The 24,607-nt window shown below is 44.3% G+C and overlaps 1 protein-coding gene across 3 annotated transcripts in view; it reads left to right on the top strand.

The window, feature by feature from the left end:
* Positions 1 to 24,051, top strand: part of MRRF (mitochondrial ribosome recycling factor) — a gene marked incomplete at its 5' end in the record, with an annotated part of 54,930 nt that extends 30,879 nt beyond the window's left edge. For all 3 annotated transcript variants that reach the window (XM_082615011.1, XM_082615010.1, XM_082615012.1), the window contains 2 exons: positions 14,063 to 14,222; positions 23,477 to 24,051. In XM_082615011.1, coding sequence (XP_082471137.1) covers positions 14,063 to 14,222; positions 23,477 to 23,554 — 238 coding nt within the window. In that variant the 3' untranslated portion in view covers positions 23,555 to 24,051. The remainder of the gene's footprint in view (positions 1 to 14,062; positions 14,223 to 23,476) is intronic.
* Positions 24,052 to 24,607: the final 556 nt, after the last annotated feature.

The following is a 24,607-nucleotide window of genomic DNA, read 5'->3' as shown; positions in this document are numbered from 1 at the left end:
TAAAGGATGTCATAGATGGGGGTAGTGAGCTGGTGCAGTTTTAAGTAGTGTGTTCATGGAAGGCTTCGGGGGAAGGTGATAACTGAGCAGAGAACTGAGGACATGAGAGAGCAGACTAGGCTTATACTCAGCACTAAGGCAGAGGAAGCAGCAAGTGCAGAAGCCCTGAGGTGAGAGTCCACCTAGGGTGTTCAGGGAATAGTGAGAACACTCGTGTCTGTAGCAGAGCAAGGGAGGGGAGAGAAACAGGAGATGAGGTCAGAGTGAAATGGAGAGGCCAATATCATGTAAAGTCTTTCTATTAGTCAGTGTTCTCCAGAGAAAAAGAACCAACAGGATATATATATATATCCATACACACACACACATATATACATACATATATGTAGATAGATAGATGGATGGATGTATATGTGTGTGTGTATGTGTGCATAAAGAGATTTATTATAAAGAATTGGCTCATGTGAATATGGAGGCTGACAAGTCCCAAGATCTGCGGTCTTGGGAGACAAACTGGGGACTCAGGAGAGCTGATGGTGTGGGTCTGATCTGAGCCTGAAGTGCCTGAGAGCCAGGAGAGCTGATGGTGTAGTTCCAGTCTAAAGGCCAGGAGGCTTGAGACCCAGGAAGTGCTGATGTTTCAGTTTGAGTCGAAGGCAGGGAAAAACCATTGTTCCAGCTTGAAGGCAGTCAGGCAGGAGGAATTCCTTCTTATTCAGGGGAATTCCCTATTATTTTTGTTTTAATGCAGGCCTTCAACTGATTGAACAAGGCCCACCTATATTGGGGAGGGCAGTCTGCTTTACTCAGTATATTGATTTCAATGTTCACCCCATCCAAAACACCCTCATAGAAACACCCAGAATAGTGTTTGACCAAATATCTAGGCACACTTGTGACATATAAAATTAACCATCATAGTCCTAATAGACCCTTAAAAGGATTTTGGCTTCTACTTGGAGTGAAATGGGAAGTCACTGGAGGATTTTGAGCTGAGGAGGGACATGATCTGATTTAGGTTTTGAAAGGGTCATTCTGCCTGATATTTTGAGAATTATACTGTAGGAAGGCGAGGGTGAAAGCAGGGACTGGTTAGGAGCTATTGTAGTAATCTAGGTATGGTGCCTGGACTAGTGTGGTGATGGTGTTGGTTAGAAGTGGTCAGATTCTGGGTACATTTTAAAGGAAAAGCTGCCAGGATTTGCTGACAGATTGGTTGTAAATTTAGGAAGAAGGAACTCAAAGATGACTTCAAGGTTTTTGGCCTGAGCAACTGGAAGGATGGAGTTGCCATTTACTGAGATAGGGCAGATGTGGGAGGACAGGCTGGGTGTGAGGGAAGAGCAGGTTTTGTCCATATTTATTTTGAGATTCTACTAGACATTCAAGTGGAGAGGTCAAGTAGGCTGTTAGCTATGTAAGTTTAGAGTTCTGGTGACAGGTGTGGGCTCAAGAGAGAAATCTGGGAAGCATGAACATGTAGAAGAAGCCATGAAATTAGATGATATTATTTTAGAGAGTAAATACTGATAACAAAGAGAAGGGTTTGGGAACTGAGCCTTGGACAGTCCACATCAAGGTTTATGGGTCAGGGTGATAAGGAGGAACCAGCAAGAGAGACTGAGAATAAGTGGCCAGAGAACTAGGAGAGTGTGGGGTCCTGGAAACAAAGGAATTGTTTTAAAGGGGAAGGACTCATCAGCTACACCAGATATTGCTGACGGGTCAAGGAAGAGAAGGTCTAAGAATTGATCATTGGATTTAGCAACATGATTTATTTATCAGTTAATCTCTGGGTATAAAGGAAAGCACAAGGGCTTTGGGGTTAGACAGACCTAGGTTCAAATCCCCATTCTCTCATTCTCTGGGTATATCAGCTTGGGTCCTTTGAAAACAGATGCCAGGACAGAATTAGATGTTCAAGAGATTTATGGGCAGAAAGGCCTGTGAAAGAGACAGGGTGCGGGTCTGCCACTGGTGAAGAAAGGAAAAGAGGAGGACTGGGTAGAAGACGCCTCACACTGCAGTGCATTTCTGAGAAGGTCAGCCGGGCTGATGGGGCGTTCCTGAGCGAAGATTGCCCATCAAAGGAGTCCCTGTGCCACGAGTGGCCATTGGCTGACAGTGGCCTGGGGAATGTGCTCACTGTGGTGACCTTGGGCAAGTCAGTAAATTTTGGAAGCTTCAGCCTCCTTATCTGTAAAATGGGCATTATTTCTATGATTCTTTTGAAGAATAATGGGATGTTATATGTGATACTCCTAGTGTGAGGCCTGGTGTGTCATAAACTTTAATTCCTTTTTCTTATAGTATTTGTTATTATGTAATTCTCCTGGTTAAGGAGTTCTTGGAAACATTCTTTTTCTGATTATTTGGGAGTAAAACCAACGATATTTTCTTTCTGTTTGCTGACTGCTCTTTCAGTCCTTAACGCTCTCTTTCCCTCTCTTCCTCACTAACACCCTCCCCCAGCCCCATGTTCATTTTTTCTATCTTTTCCTCCATTTTTAGGGGTGGGAGGAGTTGAGTCATTATGTTGTAATTATCTTGGAATTTAAGTTGCTCAGGAACACACTGTAGTTTGTTTGTTAATGAGTACTTGGTTTGTTCTTTGAATATGAATTACGGTGACCAAGACCTCCTGGAAGATATATCCCAAAGAAGCAAATCCCCTGACTAGTCCTGCCTGTGGTGTGAGGTTTGCATAGTATTTCTGGAAAGGCCAAGGGACCTTGGCTCTTCTTGACACCCTCAGCCCACTGAACTGCTCCCCAAGGCCTCACCATTGTTGGATAATTGCCATCATTGGCTCCCACTTTTCCTTCAGGCATTGTCCGTGATGATAGACCTTATGCCTAGGCCAGGCTCCTGCCCTCAGACTTTGTCCCAAGGTGACAGCATGGAGGAGAATTCTCCTTGGGATCGGACCAGGCAGTTTCACCAGATGACAGTTAAAAGCCCACATTTTATTTATCGTTTCATAAGCTGATGAATATTTGAGTTGTTTCCACTTTTTGGCTATTAGGTATAATGCTGCTGTGAACATGCTTTCAGTTCTCCTGGGTATATACATACGAGTGGAATTGCTGGGTCATGTGATAAGTCTGACTTTCTGAGGATCTGCCAAACTGTTTCACAGGGACCACACGTTTTACATTCCTACCCGTAATCTTTAAGGATTCTAATTTCCCCATCTCCTTGCCAGTACTTCTGGTTGTTACTGTTATTGTTATTATTATTACCAGGCTAGTGGCTATGAAGTGGTATCTCACTGTAGTTTTGACTTGCATTTCCCTAATGTTCATGATGTTGAGTATCTTTTCATGTGCTCGTTTGCCATTTGTACATCTTTAGAAAAATGTCTATTCAAGTCCTTCGCGCACTTTTTAAATTGGGTTGTTTGTACTTTTGTTGTCGAGGTGTAGGAGATCTTTATATGTTCTGGATACTAGACTCTTATCAGATATATGATTTTCATCTCTTTAATCATAAAAAATAATACACATTTATTGCAAAAATTCAAATCCTACAGAAAAATAAAAAGTTATTTTATTGTTCCCCAAATATTCTTCCCAGAAGTAACTGTCGGTAAGTTTAATATATATCCTTCCAGATTTGAAAAGATGCACACACACACAGACACACACACACACACACATATTTAATTTACATAAATGGGATTAAGTATCTGCAGTACCACAACTTGCTTTTTTTGTCTTAACAGAATCTTCTATGCATCTTTTCATGGCGATCTCACTGTTTTTGTGCCTGCAGAGAAGTACCGTTTTGACATGGGTATAATACAGATGAGGAAACTGGGGTTCAGAAAGTTAAGTACTTTGTTCAGGGTCACAGATTAGAAAGCAGAGGCGTCATTATTCAAATCGAATCTGTTTCCAAAGCCCACGTTCCTGCCACACTATCACATTGCTTTTCGGGCTGCTGACCTGGAACCTCCCTCCTCCTAGCTCAGTGGCCTCTTTGTCTAGCTGCTGTATCGCTCTGTGGATCTCGTACCAGGGATAGTGTGTATAAGGTGCACATTCTAGGAAATATTGATAATACCCTTTTCTTCCATAAGTCGCATACATATAAACCTTTAGCCATGGTGAAAGAAAAAAAAATCAGAGGAGACCGCCCAATGACCTCATTTGGGCTGGGGCAGCCACCAACTGCGTTTGAGCATCTGTAGCTGCTTTTCCAGCCCTTTCCATGCCCGCTGCCTGTTCGCCATCGCTGCTTTCCAGGACCGTTCATTCATTCATTCTGCTGGAGGACTTCCAGCACAGTACATTGTTTCTCTCGACTTCCAAGCCTGGCGAGCCTCCGTGCAGTTTTAGGATGGCTGCTTTCTCTTCACCCAGCCTGTGGCTTTTTAGGAGAGCTTCCTACTGTTCAGGTCCCAAGTGTGTGGAATGAGGGCCCCCTCCGTGCACAGATGTTCTGTTTGAAACACACAAGAAAGTGCAATCAGGAATCAAGAGTGGAGCATGGGCTGTGGAGAAAGTTGTCATCAACACCTGTGCAGAAGCTGCGCCCAAAAGGACAGGCTCCTCCTCCCCCTGCCCCTCTTCTGTTGTCACCCTTTGTGTCCTGCACCTACTTACAGAACCTGGCGGTTGGCCGCTGGAGATCAGCTCACTGTTCTACTGCTCACCTGTAGGGACTCGCTTTCTCCTTTCTCCCCGCTGTGCTTAGACTTGTAAGGAAGCTGGCGGAGTAGCAGTGAACTGTGTGTCTAAGCAGGCCTTAGTGAACGAGCAGTGCTCTCCCCGTCACTGCAGCTAGTAAGATTAGCTGCTTAGATTTGTCTAGCACCAGCAGGGAGACCTGGAATTCACGAGTCAGGCTGCACTGGCCTCAGATCCCAGGTCTACCAGGAACTTGTTGTGTGGCCTTGGGCAGGTTACTTGGTGTGTCTGAGCCTTCCTTTTCTAATCTGCAAACACCAGGTCATAAGACCACTCATGTCATAGGAATGATGTGAAGGTTCACTCAGCTAATGCACAAAGTGTGCGTCACCTCAGAGCCTGGCACGTGGGAAGAGCTCTGCAAATGTTAGTCACTGTTAATCTGATTGAAGGGGAGCGGATGGCACTGGGGCTAGAGGACTAGGCAGTTACCCGCGGGCCCTTGCTGCGATCATAATGTTTCCTCCTTCTCTCCCTATCTTGCTTTATTTTCTTCATAGCACTTATGTGTTGGCTTATAGACTTACGTGTACTCTTTCTCTCCTTCACTAGAATGCGACTAGGCAAGTTTATTTATCTCTTGTTAAAAAAAAATACAGTGTGTGTTTGTGAAACAACAAAAAAAATGAATGTGAGTAGGTGGAGCTTCGTCAGTTTGGTTCATCGCTGTATCCCTAGACCCTGAAACAGGAGCTAGTGCGTAGTGAGGACAGTACTGCGGTCAGTGTGCCCACTGCGGTTCCAGGTGCTATTGGTATACTGACTGCTCTATTCATAACAATCTTTTGAGGTAGGTATGTCATTACCCCGATTTACAGATGAAGACGCTGAGTCACAGGGGAGGGGGGTTCTTCGTGCCCAGTGTTACTCGGTTAGTAAGGGGAAGGACAGGCTCAGAGCCTGGGCCTGTAGCCACTCTGCTCTGCCCTCTCTCTCCAGTGGGAGACTTCACTGTTATTTTTATTACTGATCTGATTGACAGCTTTTAAAATAGTACCTACACATGCAGAATTCTTTAACCAGCATCTGTCATTCGCTCTTAACACGAACTGTGGAAGAAGAAAGGTAACATTTTTATTACTCCCCCCCGCCCCCATTTACAGGTGAGCAAACAATAACAGATAGTGTTTCTTGAGCGCATCACCATGACCGGCACATTTAGTAACTCCTTTAATCCTTACAACAATCCCATTAACTTAGTGGTATTATACACATTTGACAGATGGGAACACTGAGGCAAAGAGGTAAAAGTACTTGCCCATTGTCTAAGCAATGATAGATCTGGGCCTCAAACCCTGTCAGTCTAGCTTCAGAGACTGTTCTCCTAAACACTTCAGTAAACACCCTTCTTTGTGATCTAGGGAGGATAAGTTAATTGTCCACAGTTACCCAGCCTCTAAGTGGCAGAGCTGGGAGTGGAAGTCAAGTCTGCCTTGACCACCAAACCTGTGCTCTTTGTCCTGTACACGAGAGCTGAGGTAAGAGTTACCTCCACATATCCCTGGACTTGGGTTTCCAGCCTTCTGTGGTGACAGGGAAGGAGAACATGAGTGACTTCATCAAGGTCACTCAGCTGGGAATGTGGAGCTGTGACCCCTGACCTCAACCTCATCTCTCTTTCCATCATGCTGGGCTGTATTTCAGGATGGCATGTCTGGTTTAGCCAGGCCTCAGTCACAGGACAGGCCTTTGAAAGCAGGTGGTGCCCACTTGTGTCCCCAGAGAAAACCGAAGGTACTGCTGATGGTAGAAGTCCTTCCAAAGTGTGTGTATGATTTCCTTTGGGCTAGAAGGACATCTCGTGTCTTTATGAGACATGTAAGACAGGCTGGTGAGCTGGGGGGGTGGGGTAGGGTGGGGATGGGGGGTGGTGAGGAAAGAGGGGAGGGAGAATTGTGTCCCTAGGAGCATAGGAAGTCTGGCTGGGCTACACAAACAAAAACATTTCCTTCGGGGCCAGCGGCCCCAAGGCACTGGGCAGCGCCCACCAGCAAACAATAAAGCAGGGCATGTGTCTGCTGCTGATTGCAGGCCGATGCGCTGTTGGCAGGGAGTCTCCCAGCAGCCCAGCGCGGAGGTGGGCAGCAGCCTTTCTCTTGGTGGAGCTGTCAGAGATGCGCTTCCACAGGCTGTTTGTTCCCTGGAAGTGAGGCACCCTTCTCCCTCAGCCTCCTGCCTCCCGTGGCCCCCATGCCTGCCCTCACTCTTCCTGTTCTGCCCCCCGCTGCCCACCAGCCACTCAGTAGCCTAAGTTCCTAGTGACTGAATCCATTTTGACTGCCTTCTCCCCGAACGCTCGCATCCTGTCGTCCCCCAGCCTTGGAGATTCTGTAGTAAGGAAAGTGGCCACCCCGCACTGAGCTGCTGCAGTGCATACGCACTGGCCATGTGCCGAGCCCTTGCCACCATCATGTCATGTAATCCTTGCTTCCACCCTCTTAGTAACATTCTTACTTCTGTTTTACACATGAGGAGACTGAGTCAGGGGAAGTTGAACAGCACGCTCACGGGTCTGAAGCTAACAAGTGGCAGAACAGAGATGCCAACTTAGGTCTTCCTGGCTCTAACACGTGTCCTTTCTACCTTTTTAAGTCCCCTTTAAGTGACCAAAGATCCTTTTGAAGTCTGACATATTATATTGGGCTGGCCAAAAAGTTCGTTTGGGTTTTTCGGTAAGATGTTAACGAAAACCCAACCAAACTTTTTGGCAAAGCCCAATAACTGGTTTTTACTGCACTTGCCACGCTGAGCATAGCTTCCTCTGATGTATGCCTGATGCATGGCTTTGCACATGTCCCATTCTCATTGAAGCCATAGGAAGTATCATTTCAGTCGGGGGACTCTCTGCTTTGTGAGTTACCAGAGGGGCATGCCCCTCGGCTTATTGTTCACGGGAACATGCTCAAGGAATCTTACAAGAAGCCCCCATCCAGGATGTTACTGGAAGACCCGCCTGGTGGAGTTTGTACAAACAAAGTGTGACCCTCCCAGCTCAGCCAAAACCCCTGCCTTATGCGGGGAGGCTCTCTGACCCTGGCGGAAAAGGCTACTGTCTTCATCACCCAGCCGAGAAGCCGCTACAGGCTAGGCCCTGAGCTCCCCACTCGCGGGCCTAGAGGCTTCTGGGCAGACTTTCGCCATATCCTTAGATCTGGTTTGTACATTGGTTTCTGCACAAAATACAAGTCTGATCACATTTCCTCTGCCTCACTCAGACGTCTGTGATATCCCACGTTGTTCTTAGAAACAATCTACTAAGACTCTTTCTTTTTCTCTCCTTTTTTTCTTTTCTTTTTATTGTGGTGAGATATACATTAAAAATCTACCGTTTCAGTTATTTCTAAATGTACAGTTCAGTGGTATTAAGTACATTCACATTGTTGTGCAGCCAATCTCCAGAAGTCTTTTCGTCTTGCAAAACGGTAACTCTGTACCCATTAAACAACAACTTCCTGTTCCCCGATCCCCGAGGTCCGGGATAATCGCTATTTTACTTTCTGTCTCCATGAATTTGACTATACCAGGTACGTCATATAAGCAGAATCATATAGTATTTGTCCTTTTGATTCTAGCTTATTTCACTTAGCATAATCTTTTCAAGGTTTATCCATGATGTAGCATGTACCAGAATTTCCTGCCTTTTTAAGTCTGAATCGTAGTCCACTGTGTGTACCTACCCCATTTATGTGTCCATTCATCCATCAGTGGATCTACTAAGCCTGAATACGGCATTGAAGGGCCTGCGTACTAGTCTCGCCCTTGCCAGCCCTGCCGGCCTCCTCACTGGGCACAGTCTTTCTCCTCTGCTTTCTGTGCTGCGGCCATGCTGCCTTTCTTCAGTTCCCCCAGAACTTTACCTGGAAAGAGGCCTTCGTTTTACACGGGCCATTCCTTCTAGTGGGAATGATCTTCCCTGGCTTCTCCACTCTTCTTCATCTTAACTTGAATATCCCTTAACTTAAGTATCTTCACATTTTCTTCTGGAGTCCCACAGGAGAGCTTGCTTAGCCTCCTTTCCCCTGCTTATTTTCATAGAGCTCAACATGTCTTTATTAGGTTTCTTACCACTGTAACTTATTGATTAATTGTGCATGTGTTTGTTTAATGACTGCCTTCCATGCCAGACTGTAAACTCACTCTGACATAGTGACTGGACTGCAGTAGGTGCCCAGTAAATAGCTGCTGAATGAAACTACAAACGAAGTGAATGAATTAATACCAGAAAGAGAAAAATTCATGGCTATACGCTGGGAACATTTGGATTTTTAAATGTACACAAGATGTTAAATTACTAGTCAGATCTCAAAAAGTCATCTTGCTGGAGCACAGATTGTTTGCCCTGTCATCTCTCTGTTGATAAAAACTTCCATGAATAAACTGTTCATTATTTGAAGATGCCTCCACAGTTGCCAAAACATAAACAAGAATAGCAGCAGAGGCAGCTTACATTTTCTGATTGTTTCTATCAGGCTTTGTACTGTGTACTTTCCATATATTATCTCACCTAATCCCCACAAGATCTCTGAAAGGTAGATGCTGGGGGTTTTGTTTGTTTATTGTCAATTTCTATTTCCAGATGAGAGGACCAAGGCTCAGAGAGTTTAAATCGCTTGCTTAAGGTCACTCAGCCAGTAAGTGGCAGGTGCAGAAGTGGAGGGGCATCAGGGTGGGATGGAGCACCATCCCCTCCCCTAGTGCCCTTCCCCTCATTAACTGAAAGAGCTTTTTATCTGTTTTATAAATGGGGCGTCTGCCTTGGTTTTCTTTGAAGTCACGGTTTTGTGGCTAAAGAAGAATTTGGAAACTCCAGGTCTACAGAACAAATTTGACCCTGATGCACTTTTTTCAGCCTCATGCCTTCCTGCCATTACATCTCCCACTGTGCTTCTGCCTGGAGTGCCCTTTCCTTTCTTCTGCAGCTCATGAGTTATTCTGCGTCTCTGGGACATTTTCCAAACCTTGAGACAGAATGAGCTGTACTCTCTGCATGCTCCTCCTGCTGAAGGCCTGTCCATACGTCCTAGCAGCAGTCGTGCTCTTCCTAAGTAGAGGTTGACAAGTTTGTCTACACTGCTGGACTGAGCCTCTGGAGAAGTTGGACCAGGCCTGCCTCGTCTCTGGTGCTCCTCAGCCCAGCCCGGGATCTGGCAGGGAACTCCGGGGCCTCAGCCAGTGCTTGATGAGTGAATGCATGCCAAGTGCAGAGCCGGTGCTCAGAACCAACCGGCTGAGCCCAGAGCCTGGAATACAGCTAACCTGTACTCACAGAACCCTGTGAGTGCGAGAGGGAGACGATCAGATGTATTAATCACTGGTTTGGAAAGGAATTAAAATATTTCCGTAATATAGTATGTTTCTTTTCTAAAACAGATGTGCCCTCATTGCTTCATGAGGAAGTAATTAAGTGTGTTTGATTAAAACATTCATAAACACGATCAAATTTATTCAAGGCTACTATATGCTGCTACCTTTATCGTTGGTACTTTATATAATGTTGTGTGTGTGCATCTCCCAATCACCCTGTAAGGTGCTTTTATTATCTTCATTTTAGAGATGAAGAAACTGAGGCTCAGAGAGATTAATTAGCTTGCCCAGGGATAGTCAGCTTCTGAGTGATAGATACAGGAATAAAATGTCTGTCTTGACTTCAGAACCAGTGCCTTTCCATCATCCTGACCGCTTCTGATCTTGTAATTTGGACACCTTCAGCTCAACACCCGGAACCTGCATGCAGAGATGCCTCTCTTCTTCTCAGCCCTTCCTGTGCCTGGCGTCCCCTCCCCCTCCTCCCCCCCGCCGTCCCCCCCCCACCCGCTACTGCACTCCCCTCTCCATTTCCTTAGAATATTGCCTCTGTATTTGCATCCTGAAACTGAAATATTTTTGTCAGTGTCAATAATTGAATACTATTATATATGGAAACTGGTGTTAATAGTGTAGTGAGGTCACATTTACATTAATAAATATAAAAAATACACTTTATTAAGGCCAAATTACTTATATTATGAATTTGTTTTCTTTATATAGCCATTTATTCTTAAGGGTTTTTTGAGTCCCAGTTTATGTGGTTTTTTTTTTTTTTTTTGCGGTACGCGGGCCTCTCACTGCTGTGGCCTCTCCCGCTGCGGAGCACAGGCTCCAGATGCGCAGGCTCAGCGGCCGTGGCTCATGGGCCCAGTCGCTCCGCGGCATGTGGGATCTTCCCGGACCGGGGCACGAACCTGTGTCCCCTGCATCGGCAGGCAGACTCTCAACCACTGCGCCACCAGGGAAGCCCCCAGTTTATGTATTTTTGAATGTGTGATTTTTTTTTCTCCATGTAAAATATAAATATAACAATGTATTGAAAAAGAAGTTGGTGGATAATTTTTTTATTTTATTAAAGATTATCTAAAAAGCAGGCTACCTATTTCAAGTTACATATGAAATATAAGATTGAAATACTTCTCTGTAGAGAAGTTAAAAGGTTTCTTACAGACTTAGATGCATTTATTTTCTGCCTCTCCTAGTATTTCAGCAGGATTAAGTTTTTTGAATCAGTGGATCAAGTTTTAATTTTCCTGTTCCTTCCTTATACTGACATATGCTTTGGCAGAACAAAAAAGAGACCTAAACATGTCAGCATGATTTTTGTTCAATGAATTAAAAACCATAAAAGTAACAAGATCTGATCCAAATCCCTAAACTCCTGACATGGTGGTTTTGTCCTTTTCAGTCCCAAGATTCGTATTACTGACTTTGAAAAAAGCTTTGTGCCTGGAAGCAGAAGTTACGGCAACAGCGCATAATTTATTTGAAATAGATTGCAAGGCGCAGGCAGCATGGAGTAGTGGGAAGAATACAGGCTAGAAAAGTCTGGATTTGAATCCCAGTTCTGTCACTCAAGCCCATCTGTGTACCTCCATTTCCTCGTTGGAAAATGGGGGTTTTAGAATCTAGTTTGATAAGTTGTGAGGCTCAGTGAGGTAAAGTGCTCATCTGGCATTGAGGGGCTCAGTAATGGTAGTAATCAGGATTATTTTTATTTTGAGAATGCTTTAAGAATTTGAGAATTTTGAGAATTCAAACAGCTGGATCCAGAAGGATTTATTTATCATATAGCTGTCCACTTTGTCCTCAGAGCTTATTCTTTCTCAAAATTCTTTAATTTTTTTTCTCATCCTATCAGGAAAAAAATACCAGGTAAATGCCACTAAATCTTTAACACCTGTTTGTCACTGTTTCACACGGAACATATACCCAGAACTTGCGATTATCCTTACTAAACCAAAACCACGTAGATATGAGGATCAGGAACCATATGCCAGTGATCTCCAATTCAGGACCCAGGAGGCAGGGGAATTTTTTTCATACTAAGACCATCGGCTTTTTTTTTTTTTCTTTTTTTTTTTTTGCGGTACGCAGGCCTCTCACTGTTGTGGCCTCTTCCGTTGCGGAGCACAGGCTCTGGACGCACAGGCTCAGCGGCCATGGCTCATGGGCCCAGCCGCTCCGCAGCATGTGGGATCTTCCCGGACCAGGGCACGAACCCACGTCCCCTGCATCGGCTGGCAGACTCTCAACCACTGCGCCACCAGGGAAGCCCAAGACCATTGGCTTTTGAGACAGGCCAGCCTAGGTTTGACTTTGTGTAAGATAACCAAACTTCTTTGGACCTTATTTTCTTCATCCATAAAATGGAGTTCATGATCTTACAAGACCCTCTGTGATACAGCTCTCCAGCCTCTTTTCTTGTTACTCCCTTCTCTGTTATCTGTGCTCCAGTCAGTTCCTCACATGAACGTGATTTCGTGGTAACTTAAAGCCTTTGTACAATGCTCTTTCTTCCCCCTGGAGATCCCTACCTGTACTGGCAACTTTGCCCTCATTCTTTAGATCCTTGTGGTATATTAGTCAGAATAGGATGGGCAGTGCTATAGTAACAAGCAACCCCCAAATCTCCATGGCTAAAACAACAGAAATTTATTTCTTGCTCATGATGCATGGGGCACTGTTCATCTTAGTCTCTCTGGGGCCTAAGCTGATGGAAGCTCCCTCCCAACTTGCACTGCAGCCAGCAGAAACAAATGTGGTGCAGTGCACGCTGGCTTATAAACCTTCTTCCCTGAGGCAACAGCCATTCTGCTCACATCTCATTGGCCAAAGCAAGTTGCACAGCCACACCGAACTTCAGAGGGGATGGGGAAGTGCATTCCTACTGGAAGGAATAAGAACCAGGATATTAGTGAACAAACCTAATGACTGCCATGCTTAGATATTATTTCCTCAGGAAAGTCTTCCCTCTCCAAACTGACCCCTTCCCGAACTCAGACACGCTCTATTGTAAAGGTCTGTTTACTTAACTCTCTCCCTAGCTAAGCTCCCTCAGAACAGGACAGAGGTCTGTCACCTTCATCGTAGCACACTCTGTACAACCAACACTCTGACAGGTAGCAGGCGCTCAGTGCGTACACGACCAAGAAATGAAGGCAGGACAAACATGCTAGACTACTTTGCTGGCTTGTTGTGATGATTAAATGTGAAATAGGAATAATAACTGCTTCATACAGTTGTTGTAAGGGTCAACTTACAAAAACTTATAAAGTGCCTGTCGCAGGTGTTTATAATAGGCCTTCAATGTGCTCTTTGTTATTATGATGAGGATATTAACAGTAAAAATAACTGACATAAAGCATTTTTAATGTGCCAGACACTCTCATGGGTACTTTATGGAAGTTAACGGGTGCAGTGGTTCTCACATGTTGTGTCTGGGTCAGTGTTGAGGTGATTCACAAGTAATTTGCTATAATAATAGTTAAGATTCTGAAGGTTGCTGCTTATTTGTTTTGGGTGATTTAGAGGTATAGAGATGATGCTATTTCTGTAGCATCATCATCCATTGGCACCGCTTTCTTTAGCTGGAGACAAAGGGGTGGAATTATAGCTAATAGTTACTTCCTTTTATTGAGCACTTAAAATGTGCCAAGGTCAGTGCTAAACAATATACACACATCATCGCATAATCAATCTTCACACCACCCATTTAAGTCAGGTACTGACTATCCCCATTGTACAGATGGGAACTCTGAGGAGGGGAAGTCAGCTATGCATCTGGTAAGGGACATGGCCACGATTTGACTTCAGACCTGCCTAGACTCCCTGGCTCATGCTTTTAAGCAACACTCTTCTTACTGGCTGTTATCAGCTATCTCAGCAGGAATTTTCCTTGACCTTGAGCATCCCCATGGGCATGTGTCAGGAACGTGAAGACCCTCCACCGGCAGAGAGTAAAGTTACAAACTGCTGAGCTAGTGGGCAAAGTGATGTTGAATTCTTGGCTGGCTGTTAACATGTGGGATGATTTTGTTGAACGTTCTTTTTTCTTTTATCAGAGTAACCAGGGAGCACAGGGAAATGCTGGTGAAACTGGCTAAACAGAACACCAACAAGGCCAAAGACTCTTTACGGAAGGTTCGTACCAACGCAATGAATAAGCTGAAGAAATCAAAGGACAAGGCCTCGGAGGACACCATTAGGCTCATAGAGAAACAGGTACTGTTGCCAACAGATGTAGTGCTTATGTATCTGACCCAGAAGATCCCTCGTTCATGTCTGAAGTGAGGAGAATGAAAATGGAATACTCCTAGTTCTTTCACTGATGTGGTCGGTATTGGCTGAGTCTCTGTTCTGGGCCTGGCCCTTCACTGGACCCTGGGATTAAGGAGGAGGAGAGGAAGCTGCTGACCTTCCACTGTGTTCCACGCTCTAAGCTGAACGCTTTACAGCACTTCATTCATCCTCGTCACTACAAAGCTGTGAGGTGGGTGGAGAGGAAACGGAGGTCCACAGAAGGTAGATAACTTGCCCAAGGTCACACTGCTGGTAAATGGCAGCAGTGGGATCCAAACCCAGCAGACTGATCTCAGAGGCTATACTCTGATGCTCTCCTGTCTATGCTTGGTTGTCTGGGTGTGGAGAGTTCGGGACTTGGCACTGTTCTTAGTGTGCTGAGTAGTGGCACCTCAACACGTCTTAAAGGAGCTACTGGAGTAAAATAGTGAGAGGCGAGGGGGAAATGTTGAACAGCATGTGTAAAGGTATGGTGATGGAAAAGAACACCATTCAGTTAGATAACCGAGGCTTGGACCCGGGATGACGCTGGGAATGGACAGAGAAGACACAGTGGCCACAAGAATGCCATGTAGCAAAGTACCTCAAAACTCAGTGATTTATATATCAAGCATCATTTCTTATTCTTGTTTCTGTGGGTCAGCTGGGATGTAGCTGTTCTAGGCTGGGCTCAGTGTACCTGCCTTCAGATCTTGGATGGGGCTCAAGTCTGCTGTACATCTCTCCAATCTTCTGGAGTCAACAAGCTTCCCAGGGCATCTTTTCATGGCAACAGCAGATGCCAAGAGCATAAGCCCGGCTCCTCGAGTACATTTTAAGCACCTGCTCTTGTCACAACCCACAGGCCAAGCAGATCTCACGGGCCAAGCCCAGCACCACTGGGGCAGGGAAGTATGTTCATGGAGGTCCGGGGGAAGCAGTGAATACTTGTTGAACAATAATCTAATCTAATCTATCATCACAGCATTCCAGTCACTTGAGGAGCTAATAAAAATATGTATATCCTCCCCTCCCCTCCCCCTCCACTCCCAGAGACTGAGTCAGTGATTCTGGGGTGGGGCCTAGGGGTATGCCTTTTAAAATGCTCCCCAGGTAATTCTGAAACAGGAGCTCCCTTGAACAATTATTTTTTCAGACAGTGGGACCTCACACTTGTGTTCAAAAGATGACTGCGGTGGCTGGGTGGAAAACGGATGGTAAAGGGCAAGACCGGAGGCCCGGAGGCTGTTGCAGAAATCCAACCAGGAAATGATGGTGGCCTGAACTTGAGTGGTACCAGTGGAATTAAGACAGGAAGATGAATTTACCAGTCTTGAGGAGATCGAATTTTTTTTTTTTTTTTTTTTTTTTTTGCGGTACGCGGACCTCTCACTGCTGTGGCCTCTCCCGTTGTGGAGCACAGGCTCCTGACGCACAGGCTCAGCGGCCATGGCTCACGGGCCCAGCTGCTCCACAGCACGTGGGATCCTCCCAGACCGGGGCACGAACCCGTGTCCCCTGCATTGGCAGGAGGACTTTCAACCACTGCGCCACCAGGGAAGCCCGAGGAGATAGAATTTTTAATGTTTAGCATAATATAAAGGGCTTTCCCAAAGCCTCCTCGTCCACAATAAAAGCATTATCTTAGGAAGATTGAAGAGGAGTGTGGGCAGGATGGGGAGTAACAAGGGAAGATGCGGGAGGCTAGGAGAGCCACTCGGGGCTCATCAGGAGGAGGCCGTAAACTGGCTAACTACTCCCTTCTCTTAGACTCGCACTTAGAATGCTAGTCGTCGACTAGGCCCAGCAGTCACCCAGGGGAGAATTTTAGATGGATGCCCGGCCCGCTCCTGCATTTTCTGATTCAGTAGATCTGCCTAGGAATGTGCATTTTTAAAGAACTCCCAGATACGTGAAAGCAGACAGGAAAGGTAGTGACCTGGAAGCATTGCAGCATACCCCTGTAATGGCACCAGTGTTAGAAAGAGGGGGTTCCACACTGATGTCTTATAACCTTGGAGAAGTTACTTGACTCCTTGGAGTCTGTTCTGTACAAAGGGATTCGTAATTCTTCCCTTGAAGGGTTGCCCTGGGATGCTAGAAGCACCATTAGAGTAGGTGACACCTAGCCCCTCGGAGCGCCCTTCCTGACCTCTTTGTTCCCACCTCTTTGCCTGCATTAGCTCACAGAGGTTCAGAGACTAGCCCGGCCTTTTCTGAGCACTGCCCAGGCCTTGTAAGAGTCTAGCTGGGGCAGCTCCTTGTCTGTCTCCCAGGGGATTCCATCGCTGCAGTTGACACTTGGCCTTTGTGTTGCTTCCTGGTGGTGAGCCTGTGGACCTCTGGGCCCTGTCAGGCACTCCTCACTCAGCAAGTCTGGGCATCTGCCTCAGGGACCAGAGCCCACGCTCCTTGAAAAAAGGAAGAATGATCAGATATCCAGCAGTCTCCTTTTTCTTTTTTTTGTAATCTGTCTTCTTGTACTTTTTAAAAAATGATTGAGGTAACATTGATTTATAATACTATACGTTTCATGTATACAACATTATATTTCGGCTTCTGTGCACACTACAGTGTGGTCACCACCAAAAGTTTAGTTTCCACCCATCACCGTACAGTTGACCCCCTTTACCCATTTTGTCCTCCCCCACCCCGCTTCCCTCTGGTAACTACTAAATCCATTCTCTTTATCTGTGTGCTTGTTTTTGTTTTGTTTGATTTGTTCGCTGATTTTGTTTTTTGGGTTTTTAGTTTTATTATTTTTTTACACCAGCACTCTTTTTTTTTTCTTTAAATTTATTTATTTTTATTTTTGTCTGCGTTGGGTCTTCGCTGCTGCGCACGGGCTTTTCTTTACCTGCGGCGAGCGGGGGCTCCTGTTCGTTGCAGTGCGCAGGCCTCTCGTTGGGTGGCCTCTCCAGTTGTGGAGAACGGGCTCTAGGCACGCGGGCTTCAGTAGTTGTGGCTCGTGGGCCCCAGAGCGCAAGCTCAGTAGTTGTGGCGCACAGGCTCAGTTGTTCTGCGGCATGTGGGATCCTCCCGGACCAGGGCTCAAACCTGTGTCCCCTGCATTGGCAGGCGGATTTCTAACCACGGAGCCACCAGGGAAGCCCCTATACCAGCACTCTTCATAAAACCTACTTGACAAAGGTCTCGCCGAAAGCCTTCACTCATTAGCACCTGCCTTTTCACCTTCCTCTTCAGATTAGACTTTTTTATTCCGTGCTTATTACTGTTGATGATTATTATTTTCCAAAATGAAAACAACTTTATTAGTTTTTTTCTTATACTAAACTAATAGATGTTTAGTGTACATTAAAAAATTAAGAAGAAAGTAATTGCAATCTCATCACCCAGAGATGACCCTTGTTAACATTTTCTTGCAGGCCTTCAAGTTATCTCTGTAAACACATATGTAATATTACAAGAAAAAGGATCATACTATATATATTACATGATATATCCAGTGCAATAATCTTTATTATTTAAGATATTATCACTTAAATATTAGTTCTTACCATTGTTGTTAATAACTTTACTTACTATCATATAGTTAAAAGTTTGCACGAGAAAATACTCAGTTGGGACTTCCTGGGGGTCCATGGTTAGGACTCGACACTTTCACTTATAGGTTCCAGGTTCGATCCCTGGTCGGGGAACTAAAATCCTGCAAGCCATGTGGTGTGGCCAAGAAAGGAAGGGAAGAGAGAGGGAGGGGGGGAGGGAGGGAGGAAGGGAGGAAGGGAGGAAGGAAGGAAGGAAGGAAGGAAGGAAGGAGGGAGGGAGGGAGGGAGGGAGGGAGGAAATACTATTACTGTTTTATGCCTAACCTTTATGGATTTTTTTTCTCCACGTATCTGAGTAAAGCCACTCTAATGATGGTCATTCTTATTCTTTCATTCAGATAAGTGTTTTCTTCATCCCACACTGAAGGGGTATGTGAAACAATGTTAACATTTTTGGTAATGCCTTCAAATGGGGATCATTTTGTTTAACTTCTTACAGAAAAGCTTGAGTAAAGTAAATATTAATTGTCTTTTTGTGCACTTCATTTTGTTCTTTTTCCCCAACAGAAGGCACCAATCTGGAGTTTTGGGTGTGATTTTTTTTTGTTTTTTTATTTATTATTTTTTTTAAATAAGCAAGGCAGGGGCTGATTGTTGCTGATTGTTGCTTTATCAAAAAGTTTTTTAAAATGTATTTGTTTACTTTGTTTCTGAGCAGTGTAGGCTCATTGTAGAAAATGTAGAGAATTCAAAAGACTGTTCTTAAAAATAGAGAAAAATTCACCCCATAGTCCCACATTTGGGGATATTTCTCCTTCCCCCCCCTTTCTTAACTACATAGTTTTTAACATGATTGAAAACTTATAGTTTACATACAATTTTGTATCCAGCTTTTTATTTTCTGTTTAGCATTGACTATTAGCATTTTCTTTTCCTTCAAAAAACTCTTTGTAAACAGCCGCATTCTGATGGTTGCAAAACAGTCCATCTTGTGGTTATACCATAATTCACTTTCATAAGCCCTCCTGTTGAACGTTTAGTTTGTTTAAACATTTTTTGTTATAAATAAGGTTGCAGTGAATATTTTTATAGATAAATCTTTGTTGAAATGACTTCCCTAGGGTAGAGTCTCATGTGTGGAATTATGGCATAAAGGGAACGCATATTTTTAAGGTTCTTGATACATGCTGTCTAAATCACTTGCAGGGTGTTTAGAATATGTGTATTTAAAAAATTTTTTGCCTTTCTAATCCCTAACATTTGAACCTAGAATTTTTAATGTGAACTTAAAATGTTACTCATCTTAGAAGTATTGTTTTTACTTCCACACTCTGCAGAAAAGATTTAATTATTCTTTCTATAAATCCATAACCTTTCTAGAGGATAATATGGTGGTATATACCAAAACCCATACAATTTCTGATTCGTTGACTTAGGGATTTATTTAAAATAAGTTATCGAGAATCTTATCTACAGCAGTGTCCATTGATGTATTATGTATAATAGAAAACTGGAAACTGTCTAAATTTCTGATAGTAGGAAAATAGCTTGTTTTACATCCATTTGCTGGAATCTCTATATATAGACAGTTATACTTTACAGATACAGTAAATGCTTTTGGAATGTATTTTTTTAAGGTAGGTTACACTATACTATCCCATTTTTATAATGAAAAAGTATCATGTATGTGAAAAAGCTGGCAGCTTATTTACTTCAAAATGTTAATGGTGGGGCTTCCCTGGTGGCGCAGTGGTTAAGAGTCCGCCTGCCGATGCAGGGGATGCGGGTTCGTGCCCCGGTCCGGGAAGATCCCGCATGCGCGGAGCGGCTGGGCCCGTGAGCCATGGCCACTGGGCCTGCGCGTCTGGAGCCTGTGCTCCGCAATGGGAGAGGCCACGTCAGTGAGAGGCCCGCATACCCGGAAAAAAAAAAAATGTTAATGGTGGTCATTTGGATTATGAACAATTGTAATTTTATTCTTTGTGAAATTTTCTTTTTCTTTTAATTTCCAAAATTCTTTTGAGTCAGATATTTTTAAACTGTATTATAAAAGTGTTTCATCTTTGGTATATAAGAATAAAAGGATTCAGTTGCAGGTCCTATTCCTGCAGTCATGTCTGATCCCCACCTCTCCTCTACAGCCTTCCCAACCCCCAGCCCAGGCCAGCTCTGCTGAAGAAGGACCGGGGTCTTCCCACTTGGGACTCTGACATCTGTCAGCCTGCTGTTTCACCTTCACTTTGGTTTGCTATAAATGGGTCTGCTGAACATTAAAGCACTTGGCAGAAACCACCAGTAAATCTGGCCAAGATCCTTTCACTGCCGCTTTTTTCTGAGAAACAGAGCTGCTCTGAAGTGAAGCTGGGTGCTAGTGGGGCTGAAGGGCTCCTAGCAGACTGTGCAGGCAGGCAGGCAGGAAGGCTGGACTGAGGGAGGCAGTGGGTGGGAGCAGCACCCCCTGGCACTGTGGGCGTTCTGAGCTTTGCTACCCAGGCCTGCCCCAGGGGTGCACTGTGTGCTCTTAACGGTCTCCCTTTTCTGTCTCTGCCTTTCATTTTCCTGAACATATAAGGAGCCAGCGTGATGATGATGATGATCATGACCATGACGGTGATGATGATGTTGATGGTGACATTGTCATCTTTATGAGGCAGCATGTTGTAATGGAAAGGGCTCTTGCTCTGGACTCAGACTGGGCTGTGTTCGAATTCTAGCTCTTTCACTTCTCAGCTGTTAAGGTCAGCAAATGGCTTCACCTTTCTGGGCCTGTTTCCTCATCTGTAAAGTGGGAGAAGTAATGCCTATCTCACAGGATTGGTAAGAGGACCAAATGACACAACATACTTTAAAGCAGCTAGTATGGTTGCTGGTCTTCAGTAATTGCCCTCTTTGTCCATCCTCCTCCTCTCTCTCTCAGCCTTATGGCTTTGAATATGGGAATGGGATTAACTGCTTTAATGAGTCTGGCACAGCCTCCCTTGAATGAGAAAGGACTAGGCCAGGTTCTGTGGGCTCCCCAAAGGGAGCAGCAGCATTAAACTGGCAATCAGGGGTAGGTGAGTTCTCGGCTCAGTCACACCACTGACTTCTTATGTGATCTTGGGCAGGTTAGTTAACATCTTATGCCTCGATCTACTCCTCTGTAAAATGGGGATAATACCTGTCCCACCTTCCTTATAGTATAGGTATGTAACGTTGTTGGATTTGAACGAAGTAACAGAGGACAAAACATTTCTGCATAGTGTGAACTACTACTGTGCAGCTGTCAGGTGAAATCATTAATATTCACAGTATATTAAAGGGAGAGAATAATAATATTTCATACATTTTGAGGATTATGTGAAATAATGCATGTAAAGTTTTTAGCCCATTGTGTGGCTCCTAGTAAATAGATGCTGTTGTTCGTGTCCTTGTTGTTGTTAATCATCCTTATTGTAAGATGGAAAAGATGAACTTGCAGGTGGACTGTCCCAAGGGCACTTTGTGCCTATAATATGGCAGAGGGTTAGTCACTATTTTCATCAATGGATTAATTTGAAAAGAAGTCAGAAAGTGATAGTAAAAATCAGAGTAACACAAGCAACATTTGCATAGCAAATAACCAGTTTAAACATACTTGTATATTCATGATTTTGTTTAACCCTCACAGTTACTCTCTGAGGAAGGGACTAGCATCCCCATTTGAGAGATGAGGAAACTGAGACTCAGAGTGGGAACTTGCACATTGTCACCCCACTGAGGATTTAACCCATGACGCATGTTATCAGATTGTTCCTGTAGGTACTCTTCCTCCCCCCAGTCCCAGTCTCTGTCCCCAAACACCATTTTTCCAGAGGAGGCTTGCAGCCCTTGTTCCTGGCCATCCCAGGCTGCCATCCGGCAGGGGCTGAAGTACTGCTGGGCACCACGCCACACCCCATGCAAGGCGGCTGCTGGGGTGGGGGCACAAGAAGCCTGCCAAGGGTTTGTGTCGGCTGAGTGAGGAGGCCCAAGCGGCTGTTTCAAGCTGGTCCTGTTCTGGAGTGCCCAGCAGCCCCAGTGGAAAGCCTTGCTCTCCCCACTACAAAATATGCAGCTGCTGCTATGGCAAGAACCTGGCTGTCTCCCTGCCTGGAACCAATTGCTCCAAATCCTTTCCAGTGCATTTATTTCCCAGTTCCTGGCCAGGGCCTGTGATCTGCAAATAAAGATGTCACACAGCCGCTGTGCTGCTGAGCACACAGATCCTGGGCACCACGCAGCCCCCTTCAAAGCTTCCTGCCTGAGGCTTCCTGCCTGAGGTCCCTTTAGACATGAGAGGGAGGCTGCAACACTCACTAAATTTTGTACTGTGTTTTGTTTTTCATTCTTTGAGGGAGTATATGTTTATTGCAGAAAATGTGGAGAATATAGAAAAGCACAGAAAACTAATAATTATTCATTTAGCAAATATTTCCTGAGCACTTGCTATGTACTAAGTTTTATGCTAAATGTGACAGATACCGACATGAATAATACATTTCCTGTTTTCCCATCACTAAAAGATAATCACTATTAACATTTTGACACATTTTCTTTTAGTTTAAAAAATATGTGTATTTTTAACGTATTTGAGATCATTTCTACTATGTATATGCACATTTTATATTCTGCTTTTTCTTTAATTCAAGGGTAACATGAGTGTGTTTCCATGATATTATAAATAATATCTTGAAACATTATTTCTTTTTCTCTGATTACAAAAGCAATCCAGGCTTGTTATAAAACAGACATTTCAGAGGTATATACTGGAATGTTATTTATATTTATACCCTCTCCATGAGAAATAGACAGTCTTAACCCTTTTTAAGGGTTTATGTATTCAATTACATGTGCTGTCATTTTAAATTTTCTGATTTATGATTATAAGCTTTGGTATATATCTTTGCATATAGAACTTAAGAACATTTTCTCGGATTCCATTTATGTGGTAATTTCCCAGTTGAGAGAGTTTGGGGTTAAAAAATGGTAATAAGAACATTTGCATCAATTTGAATTCCTTTCGGTGATATGTGAGTTTATCCATTTCACCATAGCTCTGGCATTGAATATTATAATTAAAAACCACAACATCAAATTTTGTTAACTATGATAACTAAATTATATCTTGTTTTAATTTGCATTTCTTCAGTGTCTATTGAATTTTCCATGTTTGTTAACCAGAGGTACTTCATCTTTTTTCAGTACTTTTTTTCTGCTTGTCTATTGGGATCTTAATATTCTCCTTATTAATTGGTATGAGGGCTTTATATAGCAGAGTGTCTGAGGTGTAGGAAATTCTAGATGTTCATTAAGGGACAGATAAGACTGGCTTCTCTGCACTCTGTAATAATAGTTAACTATTTTGGGCTGTGCAGTCAGACTGCCTGGGATTAAAGTCTGTCATTGCTGCGTTCTAGCTGTGTATCCTGAACAAGTGATTTTAACTGCCTCAGTTTCCTCATCTGTGAAATGGGAATGATAATACTATCTCATGGTATCTATGTCTTGCCATTAGGAGTCAATAAGAGTATGTATACAAAGTTCTTAGTACAGTGCCTGGCTGGGAGGCAATTCATGTGAGCTTTTGTCACCACTATTATTCCCCAGATAACCTTTCATAGTTCTGGAATATCTCTTCCCCTCCCCTTCTCAGCCCCAGTTATCAGGTTGTCTCATTTTGTGTTTCTGCAGATCAGCCAAATGGCCGACGACACAGTTGCAGAGCTGGACAGACATCTGGCAGTGAAAACCAAAGAACTCCTTGGATGAAAATCCCCCAGGGGCCAGCAGTGCTCCCAAGCCCAGTTTCTAGTGGATCCCATGGGTGGCAAATTGGCACCTCTCTACCCCATCCACACGGAAGGCCGTCACCATGCACTTGTCAGTCCTTGGAAGGCCCAGCCTTCCAGTGGGACACTGTTGATTCTCTTCCTCCTGTCCCCTGTCCACCCCATCTGCTCTGGACCTTCTGGCCTTGGTGGCCCTCAGAGAGTCTCTGTTGCTGACAGAGGGTCTTTACTTGGGCCATTTGCCTTGACTGTGACGTCACCGAGCTGTCAGGACCATTGGCAGGCTTAGCCCTGCCTGCTCCTCATCTTGGTAGCCTCCTTTTCAAACAATTAGTCAGGCCCTGTCCCCACCTTTGAACTCTGCTTGGGCCAATGTGGGCCTTCACCTGTGCCTGGATACCTTTGCTAGAGGCCCATTTTCACCAAACAATAAAATCTAAATAAATTGATTGGAAAGAATAACAACCGCAAAGGAAAGGATGGCATCAGTCTGAATTACTGATCTCTGAGTACCTGTGTGTAAAGCATCCAGAGCAGTACTTTTGCCTCTGAGTCATCACACACGCTCTTTTCTCTGCCTGGACCGTTCTCCCACTCCTCACCTGGCTGGTCCTGTTCATCCTTGGCTCTCAGCTTGGATAGCACTTCCTTGAGGAAGTCTTCATTTTTCCCCCAACCTAGGACGCCTGTTATTGGCTCTTCTAGCACTGTCCACTGCTTTTATCTGAACCTTAATTGTTCTTTTTGATAATCAGTCTGTATACTTTTAGTTTCCTTAGAAGTTAGCATAATGCCTGGAACATAGTAGGCATTCAAATGTGCTGTGAATGAATTGCACATAGTAGCTACTCAACAAATGCTGGCTTCTCTTCCTTTCTTTCTGGTCTTAACACAGTTATTCTGTCATTTTCTACTCTTTCCTTTGTCCTAAACATTTACTTGGTAATGAGATCCCTGTCCCCAGGGCCTACCTGTTATTGATGGACAAGTGGTTTATTGTGGCTCATCTTTGGGTACTAGGTTAAGTTAGTTT

The sequence above is a fragment of the Mesoplodon mirus genome, assembly GCF_964341445.2.
Source record: "Mesoplodon mirus genome assembly, chromosome: 1".
Classification (NCBI taxonomy): domain Eukaryota; kingdom Metazoa; phylum Chordata; class Mammalia; order Artiodactyla; family Ziphiidae; genus Mesoplodon; species Mesoplodon mirus.
Note: the sequence above shows the minus strand (reverse complement) of the source record. Positions and strands in the feature narration are given on the sequence as shown.